Source organism: Scyliorhinus torazame, chromosome 6 (assembly GCF_047496885.1).
Source record: "Scyliorhinus torazame isolate Kashiwa2021f chromosome 6, sScyTor2.1, whole genome shotgun sequence".
Lineage (NCBI taxonomy): Eukaryota > Metazoa > Chordata > Chondrichthyes > Carcharhiniformes > Scyliorhinidae > Scyliorhinus > Scyliorhinus torazame.
The window spans coordinates 218,710,925-218,728,786 of NC_092712.1; the positions used below are offsets into that span (position 1 = coordinate 218,710,925).

At 56.0% G+C, this 17,862-nt stretch overlaps 1 protein-coding gene across 7 annotated transcripts in view; it reads left to right on the forward strand.

Annotated features, from left to right (window-relative positions):
* Nucleotides 1-17,862, forward strand: part of skap2 (src kinase associated phosphoprotein 2) — a 1,200,731-nt gene that overhangs the window by 705,686 nt on the left and 477,183 nt on the right. For all 7 annotated transcript variants that reach the window (XM_072509431.1, XM_072509435.1, XM_072509432.1 and 4 more), the window contains exon 2: nt 17,016-17,121. In XM_072509431.1, the coding sequence (XP_072365532.1) occupies nt 17,016-17,121 (106 nt within the window). The remainder of the gene's footprint in view (nt 1-17,015; nt 17,122-17,862) is intronic.

The window sequence follows — 17,862 nt, forward strand, 5'->3', positions numbered from 1 at the left end:
CCCCCCATTCCACCCCCTCACCCCCCCATTCCACCCCCTCACCCCCCCCCATTCCACCCCCTCACCCCCCCCCATTCCACCCCCTCACCCCCCCCCATTCCACCCCCTCACCCCCCCATTCCACCCCCTCCACCCCCCCATTCACCCTCACCCCCCCATTCCACCCCCTCACCCCCCATTCCACCCCCTCACCCCCCCATTCCACCCCCTCACCCCCCCATTCCACCCCCCCCCCATTCCCACCCCTCACCCCCCATTCCACCCCCTCACCCCCCCATTCCACCCCCCTCACCCCCCCCATTCCACCCCTCACACCCCCCCATTCCACCCCTCACCCCCATTCCACCCCTCACCCCCCATTCCACCCCCTCACCCCCCCATTCCACCCCCTCACCCCCCCATTCCACCCCCTCACCCCCCCATTCCACCCCCTCACCCCCCATTCCACCCCCTCACCCCCCCATTCCACCCCTCACCCCAATGGCACCCCCTCACCCCCCCATTCCACCCCCTCACCCCCCCATTCCACCCCCTCACCCCCCCATTCCACCCCTCCCCCCCATTCCACCCCCTCACCCCCCATCCCACCCCCTCACCCCCCATTCACCCCCTCACCCCCCCATTCCACCCCCTCACCCCCCCATTCCACCCCCCTCACCCCATCCACCCCATCCACCCCCATTCAACCCTCACCCCACCATTCCACCCCCTCCCCCCCCCCATTCCACCCCCTCACCCCCCCCCCCATTCCACCCCCCATCACCCCCCTCATTCCACCCCCTCACCCCCCATTCCACCCCCTCTACCCCCCCCATTCCACCCCCTCACCCCCCATTCCACCCCCTCACCCCCCCATTCCACCCCCTCACCCCCCCATTCCACCCCCTCACCCCCCCATTCCACCCCCTCACCCCCATTCACCCCCCATTCCACCCCCTCACCCCCCATTCCACCCCCTCACCCCCCCATTCCACCCCCTCACCCCCCATTCCACCCCTCACCCCCCCATTCCACCCCCTCACCCCCCATTCCACCCCCTCACCCCCCCATTCCACCCCTCACCCCCCCATTCCACCCCCTCACCCCCCCATCCACCCCTCACCCCCCATTCCACCCCCTCACCCCCCATCCACCCCTCACCCCCCCATTCCACACCCTCACCCCCCCAGCACCCTCACCCCCCCATTCCACCCCCTCACCCCCCCATTCCACCCCCTCACCCCCCATTCCACCCCCTCACCCCCCCATTCCACCCCCTCACCCCCCCATTCCACCCCTCACCCCCCCATTCCACCCCCTCACCCCCCATTCCACCCCCTCACCCCCCCATTCCACCCCCTCACCCCCCCATTCCACCCCCTCACCCCCCCATTCCACCCTCACCCCCCCATTCCACCCCTCACCTCCTCACCCCCCCCATTCCACCCCCCTCACCCCCCCATTCCACCCCTCACCCCCCATTCCACCCCCTCACCCCCCATTCCACCCCCTCACCCCCCCATTCCACCCCCTCACCCCCCCATTCCACCCCCTCACCCCCCCATTCCACCCCTCACCCCCCCATTCACCCCCTCACCCCCCCATTCCACCCCCTCACCCCCCCATTCCACCCCCTCACCCCCCCATTCCCCCCCCTCACCCCCCATTCCACCCCCTCACCCCCCCATTCCACCCCCTCACCCCCCCCATTCCACCCCCTCACCCCCCCATTCCACCCCCTCACCCCCCATTCCACCCCCTCACCCCCCCATTCCACCCCCTCACCCCCCCCATTCCACCCCCTCACCCCCCCATTCCACCCCCTCACCCCCCCCATTCCACCCCCTCACCCCCCCCATTCCACCCCCTCACCCCCCCATTCCACCCCTCACCCCCCCATTCCAACCCCCTCACCCCCCCCATTCCACCCCTCACCCCCCCATTCCACCCCCTCACCCCCCCATTCCACCCCCTCACCCCCCCCATTCCACCCCTCACCCCCCATTCCACCCCCTCACCCCCATTCCACCCCCTCACCCCCCCATTCCACCCCTCACCCCCCCATTCCACCCCCTCACCCCCCCATTCCACCCCCTCACCCCCCCCATTCCACCCCCTCACCCCCCCATTCCACCCCCTCACCCCCCCCATTCCTCCCCCCCCCATTCCACCCCCTCACCCCCCATTCCACCCCCTCACCCCCCCCATTCCACCCCCTCACCCCCCCATGTCCACCCCCTCACCCCCCCATTCCACCCCCCTCACCCCCCCATTCCACCCCCTCACCCCCCCATTCCACCCCCTCACCCCCCCATTCCACCCCCTCACCCCCATTCCCACCGTCCCCTCCCATTCCACCCCCTCACACCCCCCATTCCACCCCCTCACCCCCCCATTCCACCCCCTCACCCCCCCATTCCACCCCTCACCCCCCCCATTCCACCCCCTCACCCCCCCCATTCCACCCCTCACCCCCCCCATTCCACCCCCTCACGCCCCCCATTCCACCCCTCACCCCCCCCTCCACCCCCTCACCCCCCCATTCCACCCCCTCACCCCCCCCATTCCACCCCCTCACCCCCCCATTCCACCCCCTCACCCCCCCATTCCACCCCCTCACCCCCCCATTCCACCCCTCACCCCCCCCATTCCACCCCCTCACCCCCCCCCATTCCACCCCCTCACCCCCCCCATTCCACCCCCTCACCCCCCCATTCCACCCCCTCACCCCCCCCATTCCACCCCTCACCCCCCCATTCCACCCCCTCACCCCCCCATTCCACCCCTCACCCCCCCCATTCCACCCCCTCACCCCCCCATTCCACCCCTCACCCCCCCCATTCACCCCCTCACCCCCCCCATTCCACCCCCTCACCCCCCCATTCTGCGTCCCTCCCCTCCCTCTGCGCCCCCCCTCTGCCCTCCCTCGCGTCCCTCCCCCTCCTCTGCGTCCCTCCCCCCCTCCGCTCTCTCCCTCCCCCCTCCCTCTCTCCCTCCCCCCCTCCCTCTGCGTCCCTCCACCCCCACCCCCCCATCCCCCTGCGTCCCCCCCCCTCCTCCCCTCACCCCTCCCATTCCACCCCCTCACCCTCCACCATTGCGTCCTCCTCCCCCTCTCCCGCCCTTCACTCCCCCCCTCCTCCGTCTCCCTCCCCCCTCCCTCTGCGTCCCTCCCCCCTCCCTCTGCGTCCCTCCCCCCCCTCCCTCTGCGTCCTCCCCACCTCCCTCGCTCCCTCCCTCCCTCTGCGTCCCTCTCCCCCCCCTCCCTCTGCGTCCCCCCCCCTCCCTCTGCGTCCCTCCCCCCCCTCCCTCTGCGTCCCTCCCCCCCCTCCCTCTGCGTCCCTCCCCCCCTCTCCCTCTGCGTCCCTCCCCCCCTCCCTCTGCGTCCCTCCCCCCCTCTCCCTCCCCTCCCTCGCCCTCCCCCTCTGCGTCCCTCCCCCTCCCTCTGCGTCCCTCCCCCCCTCCCCCCCCTCGCGTCCCTCAGCGTCCCTCCCCTCCTGCGTCCCTCCCCCCTCCCTCTGCGTCCCTCCCCCCCTCCCTCTGCGTCCCTCCCCCCTCCCTCTCCCCCTCTGCGTCCCTCCCCCCTCCCTCTGCGTCCTCCCCCTCCCTCTGCGTCCCTCCCTCGCTCTGCGTCCTCCCCCCTCCCTCTGCGTCCCTCCCCCTCCCTCTGCGTCCCTCCCCCCCTCCCTCTGCGTCCCTCCCCCCTCCCTCCCTCTGCGTCCCTCCCCCCTCCCTCTGCGTCCCTCCCTCCCCCCTCCCTCTGCGTCCCTCCCCCCTCCCTCTCGCGTCCCTCCCCCCTCCCTCTGCGTTCCCTCTCCCCTCCTCCCTCTGCGTCCCTCCCCCCTCCCTCTGCGTCCCTCCCCCCTCCCTCTGCGCCCTCCCCCCCCTCCCTCTGCGCCCCTCCCCCCTCCCTCTGCGTCCCTCCCCCCCTCCCTCTGCGTCCCTCCCCCCCTCCCTCTGCGTCCCTCCCCCCCTCCCTCTGCGTCCCTCCCCCCCTCCCTCTGCGTCCCTCCCCCCCTCCCTCTGCGTCCCTCCCCCCCTCCCTCTGCGTCCCTCCCCCCCTCCCTCTGCGTCCCTCCCCCCTCCCTCTGCGTCCCTCCCCCCCTCCCTCTGCGTCCCTCCCCCCTCCCTCTGCGTTCCCTCCCCCCCTCCCTCTGCGTCCCTCCCCCCCCCCCTCTGCGTCCCTCCCCCCCCCCCCTCTGCGTCCCTCCCCCCCTCCCTCTGCGTCCCTCCCCCCTCCCTCTGCGTCCCTCCCCCCTCCCTCTGCGTCCCTCCCCCCTCCCTCTGCGTCCCTCCCCCCTCCCTCTGCGTCCCTCCCCCCTCCCTCTGCGTCCCTCCCCCTCCCTCTGCGTCCCTCCCCCCCTCCCTCTGCGTCCCTCCCCCCCTCCCTCTGCGTCCTCCCTCCCCACCCCTCCCTCCCTCCCTCCCACCCCTCCCTCCCTCCCTCCCACCCTCCTCCCTCCCTCCCTCCCTCCCTCCCACCCCTCCCTCCCTCCCTCCCTCCCTCCCTCCCTCCCTCCTCCCACCCCTCCTCCCTCCCTCCCTCCCTCCCTCCCTCCCTCCTCCCTCCTCTCCCTCCCTCCCTCCCTCCCTCCCTCCCTCCCTCCCTCCCCTCCCCTCCCTCCCTCCCCTCCCACCCCTCCCTCCCTCCCTCCCACCCCTCCCTCCCTCCCTCCCACCTCCCACCCCTCCTCCCACCCTCCCACCCCTCCCTCCACCCTCCCACCCCTCCTCCCACCCTCCCACCCCTCCCTCCCACCCTCCCACCCCTCCCTCCCACCCCTCCCTCCCACCCCTCCCTCCCTCCCACCCCTCCCTCCCTCCCACCCCTCCCTCCCTCCCCTCCCTCCCTCCCACCCCCTCCTCCTCCCTCCCTCCCTCCCACCCCTCCCTCCCTCCCTCCCTCCACCCCTCCCTCCCTCCCTCCCTCCCTCCCACCCCTCCCTCCCCTCCCTCCCTTTACACCCCTCCCTCCCTCCCTCCCTTTACACCCCCTCCCTCCCTCCCTTTACACCCCTCCCTCCCTCCCTTTACCCCCTCCCTCCCTCCCTTTACACCCCTCCCCTCCCTCCCTTTACACCCTCCCTCCCTCCCTTTACACCCCTCCCTCCCTCCCTTTACAACCCTCCCTCCCTCCCTTTACACCCCTCCCTCCCTCCCTTTACACCCTCCTCCTCCTTACACCCTCCCTCCCTCCCTTTACACCCCTCCCTCCTCCCTTTACACCCTCCCTCCCTCCCTTTACACCCCTCCCTCCCTCCCTTTACACCCCTCCCTCCTCCCTTCCTTTACACCCCTCCCTCCCTCCCTTCCTTTACACCCCCTCCCTCCCTCCCTTTACACCCCTCCCTCCCTCCCTTTACACCCCTCCCTCCCTCCCTTTACACCCCTCCCTCCCTCCCTTTACACCCCTCCCTCCCTCCCTTTACACCCCTCCCCTCCCTCCTTTACACCCCTCCCTCCCTCCCTTTACACCCCTCCCTCCCTCCCTTTACACCCCTCCCTCCCTCCCTTTACACCCCTCCCTCCCTCCCTTTACACCCCTCCCTCCCTCCCTTTACACCCCTCCCTCCCTCCCTTTACACCCCTCCCTCCCTCCCTTTACACCCCTCCCTCCCTCCCTTTACACCCCTCCCTCCCTCCTTTACACCCCTCCCTCCCTCCCTTTACACCCCTCCCTCCTCCCTTTACACCCCTCCCTCCCTCCCTTTACACCCCTCCCTCCCTCCCTTTACACCCCTCCCTCCCTCCCTTTACACCCTCCTCCCTCCCTCCCTTTACAACCCTCCCTCCCTCCCTCCCTTTACACCCCTCCCTCCCTCCCTCCCTTTACACCCCTCCCTCCCTCCCTCCCTTTACACCCCTCCCTCCCTCCCTCCCTTTACACCCCTCCCTCCCTCCCTCCCTTTACACCCCTCACCTCCCTCCCTCCCTTTACACCCCCTCCCTCCCTCCTCCCTTTACACCCCTCCCTCCCTCCCTCCCTTTACACCCCTCCCTCCCTCCCTTACACCCTCCCTCCCTCCCTCCCTTTACACCCCTCCCTCCCTCCCTCCCTTTACACCCCTCCCTCCCTCCCTTTACACCCTCCCTCCCTCCCTTTACACCCTCCCTCCCTCCCTTTACACCCCTCCCTCCCTCCCTTTACACCCTCCCTCCCTCCTTTACACCCCTCCCTCCCTCCCTTTACACCCCTCCCTCCCTCCTTTACACCCCTCCCTCCCTCCCTTTACACCCCCTCCCTCCCTCCCTTTACACCCTCCCTCCCTCCCTTTACACCCCTCCCTCCCTCCCTTTACACCCCTCCCTCCCTCCCTTTACACCCTCCCTCCCTCCCTTTACACCCCTCCCTCCCTCCCTTTACACCCCTCCCTCCCTCCCTTTACACCCCTCCCTCCCTCCCTTTACACCCCTCCCTCCCTCCCTTTACACCCCTCCCTCCCTCCCTTTACACCCCTCCCTCCCTCCCTTTACACCCCTCCCTCCCTCCCTTTACACCCCTCCCTCCCCTCCCTTTACACCCCTCCCTCCTCCCTTTACACCCCTCCCTCCCTCCCTTTACACCCCTCCTCCTCCCTCCCTTTACACCCCTCCCTCCCTCCCTTTACACCCCTCCCTCCCTCCCTTTACACCCCTCCCTCCCTCCCTTTACACCCCTCCCTCCCTCCCTTTACACCCCTCCCACCCTCCCTCCCTTTACAACCCCTCCCTCCCTCCCTTTACACCCCTCCCTCCCTCCCTCCCTTTACACCCCTCCCTCCCTCCCTCCCTTTACACCCCTCCCTCCCTCCCTTTACACCCCTCCCTCCCTCCCTTTACACCCCTCCCTCCCTCCCTTTACACCCCTCCCTCCCTCCCTTTACACCCCTCCCTCCCTCCCTTTACACCCCTCCCTCCCTCCCTTTACACCCTCCCTCCCTCCCTTTACACCCCTCCTCCCTCCCTTTACACCCCTCCCTCCCTCCTTTACACCCCTCCCTCCCTCCCTTTACAACCCCTCCCTCCCTCCCTTTACACCCCTCCCTCCCTCCCTTTACACCCCTCCCTCCCTCCCTTTACACCCCTCCCTCCCTCCCTTTACACCCCTCCCTCCCTCCCTTTACACCCCTCCCTCCCTCCCTTTACACCCCTCCCTCCTCCCTTTACACCCCTCCCTCCCTCCCTTTACACCCCTCCCTCCCTCCCTTTACACCCCTCCCTCCCTCCCTTTACACCCCTCCCTCCCTCCCTTTACACCCCTCCCTCCCTCCCTTTACACCCCTCCCTCCCTCCCTTTACACCCCTCCCTCCCTCCCTTTACACCCCTCCCTCCCTCCCTTTACACCCCTCCCTCCCTCCCTTTACACCCCTCCCTCCCTCCCTTTACACCCCTCCCTCCCTCCCTTTACACCCCTCCCTCCCTCCCTTTACACCCCTCCCTCCCTCCCTTTACACCCCTCCCTCCCTCCCTTTACACCTCTCCCTCCCTCCCTTTACACCTCTCCCTCCCTCCCTTTACACCTCTCCCTCCCTCCCTTTACACCTCTCCCTCCCTCCCTTTACAACCTCTGCCTCCCCTCCCTTTACACCTCTCCTCCCTCCCTTTACACCTCTCCCTCCCTCCCTTTACACCTCTCCCTCCCTCCCTTTACACCTCTCCCTCCTTTACACCTCTCCCTCCCTCCCTTTACACCTCTCCCTCCCTCCCTTTACACCTCTCCCTCCCTCCCTTTACACCTCTCCCTCCCTCCCTTTACACCTCTCCCTCCCTCCCTTTACACCTCTCCCTCCCTCCCTTTACAGCCCTCCCTCCCTTTACAGCCCTCCCTCCCTTTACAGCCCTCCCTCCCTTTACAGCCCTCCCTCCCTCCCTTTACAGCCCTCCCTCCCTCCCTTTACAGCCCCTCCCTCCCTCCCTTTACAGCCCTCCCTCCCTCCCTTTACAGCCCTCCCTCCCTCCCTTTACAGCCCTCCTCCCCCTCCCTCCCTTACAGCCTCCTCCCTCCCTTTACACCTCTCCCTCCCTCCCTTTACAGCCCTCCCTCCCTTTACAGCCCTCCCTCCCTTTACAGCCCTCCCTCCCTTTACAGCCCTCCCTCCCTTTACAGCCCTCCCTCCCTTTACAGCCCTCCCTCCCTTTACAGCCCTCCCTCCTTTACAGCCCTCCCTCCCTTTACAGCCCTCCCTCCCTTTACAGCCCTCCCTCCCTTTACAGCCCTCCCTCCCTTTACAGCCCTCCCTACCCTTTACAAGCCCTCCCTAACTCCCTTTACAGCCCTCCCTAACTCCCTTTACACCCCTCCCTAACTCCCTTTACACCCCTCCCTCCCTTTACAGCCCTCCCTCCCTTTACACCCCTCCCTAACTCCCTTTACACCCCTCCCTAACTCCCTTTACACCCCTCCCTAACTCCCTTTACACCCCTCCCTAACTCCCTTTACACCCCTCCCTAACTCCCTTTACACCCCTCCCTAACTCCCTTTACACCCCCTCCCTAACTCCCTTTACACCCCTCCCTAACTCCCTTTACACCCCTCCCTAACTCCCTTTACACCCCTCCCTAACTCCCTTTACACCCCTCCCTAACTCCCTTTACACCCCTCCCTAACTCCCTTTACAACCCCTCCCTAACTCCCTTTACACCCCTCCCCTAACGTCCCTTTACACCCCTCCCTAACTCCCTTTACACCCCTCCCTAACTCCCTTTACACCCCTCCCTAACTCCCTTTACACCCCTCCCTAACTCCCTTTACACCCCTCCCTAACTCCCTTTACACCCCTCCCTAACTCCCTTTACACCCCTCCCTAACTCCCTTTACACCCCTCCCTCCCTCCCTTTACACCCCTCCCTCCCTCCCTTTACACCCCTCCCTCCCTCCCTTTACACCCCTCCCTCCCTCCCTTTACACCCCTCCCTCCCTCCCTTTACACCCCTCCCTCCCTCCCTTTACACCCCTCCCTCCCTCCCTTTACACCCCTCCCTCCCTCCCTTTACACCCCCTCCCTCCCTCCCTTTTCACCCCTCCCTCCCTCCCTTTACACCCCTCCCTCCCTCCCTTTACACCCCTCCCTCCCTCCCTTTACACCCCCTCCCTCCCTCCCTTTACACCCCTCCCTCCTCCCTTTACACCCCTCCCTCCCTCCCTTTACACCCCTCTCCTCCCTCCCTTTACACACCCCTCCCTCCCTCCCTTTACACCCCTCCCTCCCTCCCTTTACACCCCTCCCTCCCTCCCTTTACACCCTCCCTCCCTCCCTTTACACCCCTCCCTCCCTCCCTTTACACCCCTCCCTAACTCCCTTTACACCCCTCCCTAACTCCCTTTACACCCCTCCCTAACTCCCTTTACACCCCTCCCTAACTCCCTTTACACCCCTCCCTAACTCCCTTTACACCCCTCCCTAACTCCCTTTACACCCCTCCCTAACTCCCTTTACACCCCTCCCTAACTCCCTTTACACCCCTCCCTAACTCCCTTTACACCCCTCCCTAACTCCCTTTACACCCCTCCCTAACTCCCTTTACACCCCTCCCTAACTCCCTTTACACCCCTCCCTAACTCCCTTTACACCCCTCCCTAACTCCCTTTACACCCCTCCCTCCCTTTACACCCCTCCCTCCCTTTACACCCCTCCCTCCCTTTACACCCCTCCCTCCCTTTACACCCCTCCCTCCTTTACACCCCTCCCTCCCTTTACAACCCTCCCTCCCTTTACACCCCTCCCTCCCTTTACACCCTCCCTCCCTTTACACCCCTCCCTCCCTTTACACCCCTCCCTCCCTTTACACCCCTCCCTCCCTTTGCCCCCCCATTACCCCCCACCCCCTCTTCCTCCCGTTACCCCCCACCCCTTCGTTCAAGGGAAGCCCGCACACATCCCTGCTGACTCGTAGCAAAGTTTATTTTCAGCAACAAGGAACTGTTCTGTTTTACCGTGGTTAACTATTTGTCTTAGTTCTCACTGTGCCCATCCTCAAAGCTCGCCTTCATGGTCAGCCCTTGTGAACGTAAAATATTAATTTAAATCACTTAATAAAAACTTTTGACGCCTGTTTAGTGTCAGAGAACATAGAGGATAAATTCAGTGCATTTTGTATCTGATGGAATCGAACATTTTGGCGTCACTGTTATTATGCTAGGGCAACGGCCTATTTTGTAAATACCGCATTTATTCTTGCTGGGAAAGAGCACAACTTATAGAGCATGCATTTCACAAACTTTTCTTTTACCAAATATAACTCACATACATGATGCCATCTCCATTTTATGATTTATGATGGCAAATGTTTATTTGCTATCAGCAATTGGTGTCTGTTTTGTATATCAGTTATTTTTATAAGTTTAACTCTTCGAGGAGGAATTGTTTTGTTGATGGTTGTGGATTGATGCAAAATATGTGGTGAAATTCATAAAAATGTTTCAAATGTCTAATTTTAACTTTAAAAAAAAATCAAATCTTTAAATAAAGTTGTAGTGGGAGCTCATAACATTTATGTCTCTGTAATGGTAACCTTTTAAAGTATAATGACTCCAATCACTGTTTGGAAATGTCTCCACAAATATGACCAATTGTATTTATGTAGTGGCTTTTATGTAATAAATCATTCACTGGAGTGTTATAAAACAAAATATGACACCAAGCTACAGGGGTACATTAGGGCAGATGACAAAACGTTTGATCAAGAAGAGGTTCTAAGGAGTACCTTGAAGGAGGAAAGTGAAGTAGAGAGAGGATGAAGCTTTAAAAGGGAATTCTAGAACTTAGAACCTGAGCAGCTTAAGGGAGGGTAACTAAGTGGTAGCATGGAGACAAAATTAGCAAACGTACAGTGAACAGAGTATGGTGAGTGAATATTTTTATGGACAGGAAGAGGCATTCAGTGGGGTTTCGCAGGGGTCAGTACTAGGACCACTGCTTTTTTGTTTACAAGGTACAATTAAAAAATTTGCGGATGACACAAAATTCCCAAGGAGATGGGAATAGATGTCAAGAGGCCATTGACTGGCTGGTAGAATGGGTGGGCATGTGGCAGCTGAAATTTATGAGAAGTGTGAAGTGATACACTTTGAAAGAAAGGGAGGAGAGACAATATAAACGTTGTTATTGAAGGATACAATTCTAAAGGGTGTCACTGAACAGAGTGACCGAGGAGTATATGTGCACAAATAGTTAAAGGTAGCAGGGAAGGTTGAAAAAGTGGTTTAAAAAGAGTACAAAAGCTATGGAGTGATGGGCCTTTTATAGAAGACTAATTTGGCCACAACAGGAGTATTGCACCAGGAAGAATGTAAAGGCATTAGTGAGGGTGCAGAACACTTTGGAAATGATTCCCGGGGATGACGAGCCTTAGTCAAATAGATAGATTAAGAATCTGAGGTTCGGAGGAGAAAGTTGAGAAGAGATTTGATAAAGGTATACAAAATCATGAGTCTGGATAGAGTGGATGGGGAGAAACTGTTTCCATTGACCGAAAGATTAAGAACCAGAGGGCACATATTTGAGGTCATTGACAAAATGAGTAATGGAAACATGAGGATTTTCTTTTTTTGCAGAGTGGTTAGGATCTTATATGTGCTGCCTGAGTGTGGTGGAGGAAGATTCAGTCATGGCTTTCAAAAAGGAATTGGATCATTATCTGGAGAGGACACTTTTGTAGGCGAAGGGAAAAGGCAGGGGAGCAAGAGTAAATTATGTGCTCTTGCAGAGAGCCAGGACAAACCGGGCAGGTTCAATACTGGAGCAATTAAAATTAGATTTGTTCAAGATACCAGCTTCAGCGGAGCACAGAAATCTCACTGAGGAATGGGAAGTTTGTGAATTGGACTGGTTTATAGGGAGGGACAAGACCATGAAGGGATTTGAAAACAAGAATGAAAATTTTAAAAATCTCCATGTGGCTTAATCAGGTGTTAATGTAGATCGAGTGTAAGGACAATGGGTAAATGTGACTTGGTGTGAGTTTGAACATGGCAACCACATTTTGATGAGAATTTTATGAAGGGCAGAGCTCGAGAGATATAATAAAATTGTTGAAGCATATTTTGTATGAGTATACACATGCAAAGATAATGTTCAGTTGTGAAATGCAAAGTTTAAATTTATAATGGAAAACACATGCTACAATGTGGTCCATATCAATCTCTTGTCATACTGCCATGGAGAAGGGCAAACAGAACCAGGATAGTTCTCCATGGACAAGGAAAACTGTGGACAAAGTCATTTGGGATTGGGCTTAGCATCAATTTATGAAGTGGAGGAATATATAACTTGGGAAAAGTCAAGTTGGGAAGCCTAAAATCGAGAATGATTTACAAATATTGTGAAACCTACTGCGTTTAAGGAGTGTGGGTTGGTGGTACTTCTGTAAATGGTGTTGCGCCAGCGTTGATAATATGGACTGCCAGTTCTGTGGATGTCCATTCCAATCCAGCATCAGACTCTTTCTCATGAGAGGACCCACAGAAGACAATGAAATAATTTACAACTTGAACATAAACACTCTCAAGTGATACCAATGAAATTTTCATAGCCCTGCCAACCTGAAAGATAATAAGTAAAAAAAAGCTGATTTATGTGCAACATATGAAGATGAAATAACACTTCAAGCTTAAAATGTTGCAGTCCAGGAGAGTAGACTGAAGGCTGGATTTTCTGGTCACACCTGCCCTGAGACCGGAAATTCATGCAGTGGTTCATTCAACAGACCTTTAAATAGTCCATCAAAATTTTCCATCCCACCTGCGACAATTCTCATGGCGGACGGGGCTGGAAAATCTACTCCCTGGCCTTATTTTACAGGTTGCTAGCTTCTTTCCTCATCGTGCAGCTATAACTGTAGCGTAACTGCAATCAGATTGACTGACTGTAGAAAAGTTTTGTTCTTAAGCTGAGGTTCTCCATTGAATTGAAGCAACGTACCAAATATGGTGCTGGTTGAAAATTCTTGACAGGTTTTTGAAATAGCCTGTGCATCATGATGGATACATCATCCGTAACTTAAGTTATTGATTTTATTTGGATTAGATGTAAGGAATTTCTAACGTTTTTTTCTCAGAAGTAAATAAACATGCCTCCAATACCATACAGTTGCAGAATGCTACACCTGCCTAAAAGTTCTCTTAAGTTATAGCACTATTTGTTATGGTTCATTATTTGTGCTACAAGAATATTGTTCTTGCCCCATAATGAATTCAAGGTGTTTTATAAACAGAACATAACTTTAAAAATATATATTTTTATTCAATTTTTAACATTTTAAAACTACAACACAACAAAAGTAAAACAGCCAAACAAGCCCCCCACCCTCAGCAGTTGACGGTAACCAGCTCTTTAAAGTGTAGTATAAACAGATCCCCAACTCTTGTGGAACCCCTCACTCGCCCCCTCAAAATGAACATCACCCTCTCCAAGTACAGGAACTCCATCAAGTCCCCCTGCCATACTGAGGCACAAGGCAGCGAGACTGACCTCCACCACAACAGGACTCACCTGCAGCGAGGCAAAGATTAAAACATCTGCCCCCGCTCCCGCCTGCAGCTCCGGCAAGTGTTATCCCCAGAGGACTAGGTTCCAAATCCGTGCAGGATCGCCGACACCGTGCTGAGAAAAGATGCCCCAAATCTCTCCAACTGGGCAGGCCCAGAATATATGTTCATGGTTGGCCGGACCCCTCCCACACTGTTTACAAATGTCTTCCACTCCCTCCTACAACCGGCTCATCCTCTACTTCAACAGGTGCGCTCAGTGACCACCTTTAGCTATATCATCCCCAGCCTCATACATGAGGTTGAGGCATTAACCCTTCGCAGCACCTCACACCACAACCTCTCCTCCAGCGTCATCCCCAATTCCTCCTCCCACTTGGCTGTAACCCCCTCCAATGACACCATATCCTCCAAACTCCTCTTGCAGATCGCCGAGATAACTGCCCCACCACTGGCAGCACCCTTCTGGCGATGCCACCAGAATTGCCCTTCTAGAAATAAGTCTTTCATTTCCAACACTCCCCGCTCCTTCCTTCCCGAAACCTAGCATCCAGCCTTGCCGGCTCAAACTCATTATTCCCTCGGATCAACATACAAAGACACCTGATTTACCCCCCCCCCCCACCACAACCCATTCCATGTATATAAACACGTCAGCGCAATGGCCAACGGCTCTATCATCCACACAAACACAAAGGGCGCGACATGAGGCACCCCTCGTTCCCCTATGTACTTGAAAGTACCTCAAATTCACCTAATTTGTGCGCATTCTCACCTTCGGTCCCCTTGCATGGCAATTTGACCCATGCCACAAACATAGCTGCAATCCTAAACCTCTCAAATACTGCAAACAAATAGCACCACTCCACACGGTCAAATGGCTTCTCGGCGTCCAACGCCAACGCCACCTCTGTTTCCGCTCCCCCTTCTGCTGGAGAGAGCACCACATTTAACAAACGGCGCACGTTCGAAGACAACTGCCTACGCTTTACAAACCCCGTCTGATCTTCCCCAATCACCTGTGGGAGGCATTCTTCCAACTTAAGTATCAACACCGTGGTAAGAAGCTTGGCATCCACATTCTGCAAACATATTGGCCAATTTGACCTACACTCCACCGGGTCCTTATCCTTTTCAATAACAGAAAAATAGATGCCTGTTCCATTGCCTCCAGAAGTGCCCCCTTGGCCACAGCATCTTCAAACATCTTTACTATTAGAGGTGCCTATCTTTACCAAAAACTTCACCGGGAAACCATCCGGTCCCAGTGTCTGGCCCATTTGTATATTTCCTATCGCTGCCCGAGCCCCACTGGCTCTTCCAGTGCTGCCCTATCCTCCTCTCCTACTCTAGGACACTCCAACCTCCCCCAAAAATTCCTCATATCCGACTTGTACAGGTTGGAACACACAGGGAACAACTTTTTACAAAATTCCTTAAATGCCTTGTTCACCTGTTCCTGCGCCACCACCAACTCCCCTACCCCATCATGGGCCCGAACAATCTTTCATGCAGCTGCTTGCTACTGGAGATGGACTTCCAGCAAATAACTGGCCTTTTCCCCATATTCATATACTACCCCCTTTGCCTGCCTTAATTGCTGAACCACTTTTCCTGTGGACTGAAGGTCAAACTGTGCCTGCAATTCCTTTCTTCTCACCAGACAATCCGGAGTGCTATCCTCCGCAGACTTCCTATCCACTTCCAAGATGCCACTCTTCTCTTGCCTCTCTGTTGACCTGAGCCTTGAACAAGATGATCTCGCCCCTTACCACCGCTTCAATACCTTCCAGACCACTAACGGTGAAACCCTCCATTCCTATTGGACCCACATAGTCATCAATCACCTTTCCCATCTTTACTCAACAATTTGGTCTGCAAACAGCACCACACCCAACCTCCACGCTGGCCTCTGTGTCGGCTCCTTCTCCAGGACCATAGTCCAAAATAAACAATCGCCGAGTATTCCACTTTTCTCACCCCCGGCAACAGCAACATCCCCACGATAAAGAAGTTAATCCTTGAGTACACATTATACACCGCGGTGCAAAAAGGTGAGTGCAAAAACCGCCCCATCTCCTTCATAAACGCAGCACCCATGGGGGTCAGTGATCGTGGCTTTGACCTATCCACCTTCAGATTCAGCACTCTACCAAGTCCCCATCCAGAATTATTCATTTAAAATTTTTTTTTAGAGTACCCAATTTTTTTTTTTCCAATTAAGGGACAATTTAGTGTGGCCAATTCACCTATCCTGCACTTCTTTGGGTTGTGGGGGTGAAACCCACGGAGACACGGGGAGAATGTGCAAACTCCACATGGACTGTGACCCAGTGCCGAGATTCGAACCCGGATGCTCGGCGCTGTAGTCCCAATGCTAACCCCTGTGCCACGTGCCGCCCGTCCCCATCCAGAAGTAACTGATGCGCATCCAAATTCGCTATGGCAGCCACCATAAATCTACAAATGTGGTCAAAAAACATTTTGGCCTAATCCTTCAGGGGCTGTTTAGCACAGGGCTAAAGCGCTGGCTTTGAAAGCAGACCAATGCAGGCCAGCAGCACGGTTCAATTCCCGTAACAGCCTCCCCGACCAGGCGCCAGAATGTGGCGACGAGGGGCTTTTCACAGTAACTTCATTGAAACCTACTTGTGACAATAAGCGATTTTCATTTTTCAATGGTAAGTCTAATTATGTCTATTTCAAAACACATCTTATTAAACCGTGGCAATCTTTCTCCACCAGTTGTGCTTACAGTCCTTGAGCGAGACTGTCAGTTTTTTGTAAACTATCAAGATTTTCTGGTGCGGCATTCCAACATAGCAAAAACGACGAACACATTTTTAAAAATAGGAAAGTCCTTGGCTAATTTGGGAACAAATTCTGGGAAATACCCCTCTGACACCCAAGAGTAATGAAACAAATTCCAGTAGTCTAATTTGACTGGAAGACACATTTTTCCCAATACCTTCCAACCTTCTGCGTAATTATGTTGGTACCCCAAGGAAATTCATGTAACTCCTTTCTTGAATGCTTACAGTGAATCTGTGCTTTGCGCATATACTTGTTCCACAGCCCAACAACTTTGCAAAAGGGATCACCCCAACACACCTTCAACTTAAGTAACCCATCCACGTGGACTGATTCTTATCCTTTTATTTTAAGGAGGTCATTAAAATAGTCTAAAAATCAGCATATTTCTTTTCTGTTAATATAAATTAAGAATACCCAATTCATTTTTTTTCCCAATTAAGGGGCAAGTTAGTGTGGCCAATTCATCTACCCTGCACATCTTTGGGTTGTGGGGCCTAAACCCACACCTGCTTGGTTTGAAATAATTTATCTGGACTGAAACAGCTACATTGGGAGAGTTTCCCGATGTGAAGCATTCCCTGCTTTGATGAAAATGTATAAAACTTAATTTGACGAATGCAAGTTCTGCTGTTTTATCTAAACATTAGATTTTCAAATCCAAGTGGTTTATGCTTTAGCTAGCTAAAATTGCAAATCACTTAATTGTCAAATTCTTAATTTCATATAAATTTGAAATGTAATATTCTTCAATTGCAGATATTGAAATATTTATACTTGAAATATTAAAGGAAGAGAACCTGACTAAAAAGGCAAAGGAAAAGAAAGATGTACTTTTGAGAAAACTTAAGGTTATTAAAACAAGGTAAAGATTATTTTGTGATTATGGATATTTGTTTTCTACTTTAACATTGTTAAAATACCAAGGGAAATAAATATAGTCATGTACGTAAGAAATCTGAGAATAATTGTCCCAATTTGATGCAAAGGGAAAATGGTCAGACTATATATGTGGGGCTTTAGGCAGGAATTGATGGGAGCTATTTCTGTTGTCACTTGGATAGTTTCATATATCAAGTGATAAGTAATTTATTTTTATTAATTCTTGGGATGTGAGCATCACTGATGAGACCAGCATTTATTGCTGATCCCTAATTGTCCTTGAAAAGATGGTGATGAACCTCTGCCTTGAACCATTGGAAGTCTAGGTTGAGTAGATGCACCCATAGTATTGATTGGATAGGAGCTCTAGGATTTTCACCCAGTGGTAGTAAAGGAACAGCAATCTATTTTCAAATCAGGATTTGTGACTTGGGAGTGTTGACTTGCAGATGGTGGTGTTTCTGTTGCCTTTGTCTTTCTAATGGTAAGGCAGAGTGTTTTGAAGGTGTTGTTAAAGGAGCCGTGGTGAGTTGCTGCTGATTACTACCTACCACTTTCCCTCAGATAATGAATCTGCACTCCTCCATGTTGAGCACCATTTGAAAGAAGGGCACCGAATATACTCTGGGTGGGGGGCTTCAATGTCCAACACCAGGAGTGGCTCGGAGGCAACACTACCATCTGAACTGGACAAGTCCTGAAGGGCATTTCTTCCAGACTGGGT